A 2,853-nucleotide genomic window follows, 5' to 3' on the forward strand; every position below is an offset into this window, starting at 1 on the left:
CTTAACAGCAGCTGTTACCGGCTGTGGACGGTGTCGTGCTGATGCTGGAGTAGTGAGAATTTTTCTAGTATTTGTATGAATATTATTCTCATGTACATTGGGTGAATCCCATTGGCAGGCTCCAATGTCATGGACGTTTTTGGAGAGAAAAAGGTAGTGTCTGCATTACTTTGAATTTGTGGAAGCTTGCACCTGAAGCATGAAATGAATGCATGCTAAATGCAGGTGGAGCAAATGATAGCTGGCTATAAAGTATGTGTGACCTCCCCGGGAGCTCTGCTGGCACAGATGGGCAGTAGCATGGCTCTCTTACACTGCTGAATGAAGGTACAAGGTACTACCTGACAAGCGGGTTGAGAGAGACTGTCCTAATGAGTCAGGCCAGAAAGTAAAACCTTTGCGTTTCAAATAGGTGAAAAAATAAGATTAATCTAAGGAAGGGATCCATATCCAGAGCATCTTAATGCAGCTTTAGTTCCTCCCTCCCCCAGTCAGGAGTTTCTTGAGCATTTTTTTGCTTATCTGCCAGGTTGCGGGAAGGGTTTGGGTGAGACTTGGATAAAATGTTTGGACTGAAGTTTTCTTGTCTCCCTCCCAGCCTGTGCCAACAGCGCTGGCTCAGGTTGACCGCGAAAAGATCTACCAGTGGATCAATGAGCTGTCCAGCCCCGAGACGCGGGAGAACGCGCTGCTGGAGCTGAGCAAGAAGCGTGAGTCTGTGCCTGACCTCGCCCCGATGCTGTGGCACTCGTTTGGCACGATCGCAGCACTCCTTCAGGTGGGTAGGACTGGTGGCGTATTCATGCCGTGGTGCAGCACCAGCACATTGCAGAGCGTGTGCGTCCACGGGGCAGATCTGGGGAGGCGCTGGTGGAGTCCCTTATTGCCATTGCTGGGAGCATGATGTATGTTGGATCATGTGGTGAGGGGAGCAGATGTGGGAAGCTCATTTGCCATTAATCATCGCTAGCAAGGCGATGTGTGCAGAGACTGTAAGATTTCTCATTAGACAGCTTACATAGTTGGAAGGGGAACGGGTGAGTTGTTGAGTGTATGAGCTCCCCGTGGATCGTGTTCTGCTTATTTTCATATAATGTCATAGCAAAGCTACAGCAGTCTTACTCCTCAGATCTCTGATTTGATTTGTTTTGCATGAGCTTGAGCACTTCCTGGTCAGAAGGTTGCCCTTGCAGGGAGCCCGCTGGAAGGGCAGCATGGGAATGCTGCTTGCTGCTCCAGAGGTCCTTGCAAGGGAATGTACCTGCATTTCACGTGAAACCAAGCGGCTCAGCTTATCTCCGGGCAAACTGCTCTACCGCTGATGACTGGCTATCTCTCAGTACCGAATGTAGTAATTTCTTTCGAAGAAGGAAAGAAAAGAGTGCAAGACTGGCCATGTCAAACTGTTCTCGGAGCGGCCCTGAAACAAGTGAAGAAAATTAGAAGGGAGCTATAGTTGGAAGCAGGCAGATTTCTGAACGTGATTTCTCGCCCTCAGCTGCTTCCCCTGCATTGAGTTAGAAGAGTACCAGCAGCTACAGTATGAAGAGAGTGGGTGTGCTCTGCCTCTAGGCACAGGAACAACACTCCTCTTCCATCTGGAAGTTCAAAACAAAGCAGTCCCTACACTAGTAAGGAGCCAGGAGATCAAATGACCCCTTTTTTACTGAAATTAAGGTTTGAATGCATTCCTGTGACTCCTTGTCAAATTGACTCTGAGCCAGCTCTGCCCTTGCCTGGGCAGCATGGTGGCTGCCGTGTAACTTCAAAGTGATGCTTAGTGAAAGCAGGCTGTCATCTCCTGTCACCATAGTTCCTTGCTGGGCAAGTGTTTTGGTGCAGCTTTCTGATGTTTTTCTCCTTTAACTTTTCTTCATCTGTTAATTTTTAGGAAATTGTAAATATTTATCCATCAATCAACCCTCCGACTTTGACAGCCCATCAGTCCAACAGAGTCTGCAATGCTTTAGCTCTACTACAGTGTGTTGCATCGCACCCTGAAACGAGGTAAGCGTTTCCAAGTGTGTGAGTTTTCTGAGGTGTTGATGTTGACAGCTTAGCCTGTCTGTCTGAGTCCAGAAGCACATAAGCTGCTTCTTTTTTACCAAGAGAAGTGGAACAGAGGACAGAGCTGGAAGATAGGCAGCTGCCTGCTGCTTTCACTTGTTTGCACGGATTATCAGGATGACAGCTTTGTGGTGGTCCTAAATGCATTGCATTCCCTGGATCATCCTGAGATCCTGCCAGTTCCCAAAATGTTGGGTTGTGGCAGCTCCTGGGAGCTCAGCCAGAGATAAGGGTGCCTTTGTGCTGAGTGCTGTGTGCAGGATCATTGTTTTAATGAGCTTACAGTTATTTAGACCAGCAGCTTACAGTTATTTAGACCAGCTGTCCAAAGGGTGGAATGAGCAGGACTCTCCTTCCCAGAGACCATGTGTGGCAAGGGAGCAATAGCAGAGCCGTGTCTGGAGTCCTCAGCCAGTGCCTGACTTCAAATTTTCTCAATCTGTGTCCAGCCCATGTCAGCAGGGGAAAAGATGATGTTGGCTCAGCCAAAATCAGTAGCTAAGACTCAGAAGAAAACTACCCAGAGATCCATGATCTTGTGTCTAGTATGTAGAGGTTTAATTGAAACATTTCAGGATTTATTTTGTCGCATGTAGAATAAACACTACCAACCCTCCACTCGCAGAGGCGATCAGCTCCTGTGCAGGTGCGTCCTGCAGTGGAGTGGCGCATCGTGGTGTAGAGGGGGGTTTCCCTGAGCCGGGGAAACCCCAGGGGAGCGCAGGGGCCCGCCGGGAGCCGGCAGCTCTCACGAGGGCGGCTGACGAGGCGTGGGGAGGGCCCGGG

The 2,853-nt window shown here is 49.3% G+C and overlaps 1 protein-coding gene across 1 annotated transcript in view; it reads left to right on the plus strand.

Moving 5' to 3' along the window:
• The first annotated feature begins 321 nt into the window (after window positions 1-321).
• RQCD1 (RCD1 required for cell differentiation1 homolog (S. pombe)) overlaps window positions 322-2,853 on the plus strand; it is a 13,510-nt gene continuing 10,978 nt past the window's right edge. Inside the window, exons 1-3 of the mRNA XM_009324858.1 lie at window positions 322-334; window positions 579-778; window positions 1,892-2,007. Coding sequence (XP_009323133.1) covers window positions 322-334; window positions 579-778; window positions 1,892-2,007 — 329 coding nt within the window. The remainder of the gene's footprint in view (window positions 335-578; window positions 779-1,891; window positions 2,008-2,853) is intronic.

The sequence above is a fragment of the Pygoscelis adeliae genome, unplaced genomic scaffold (assembly GCF_000699105.1).
Source record: "Pygoscelis adeliae isolate BGI_AS28 unplaced genomic scaffold, ASM69910v1 Scaffold346, whole genome shotgun sequence".
NCBI lineage: Eukaryota > Metazoa > Chordata > Aves > Sphenisciformes > Spheniscidae > Pygoscelis > Pygoscelis adeliae.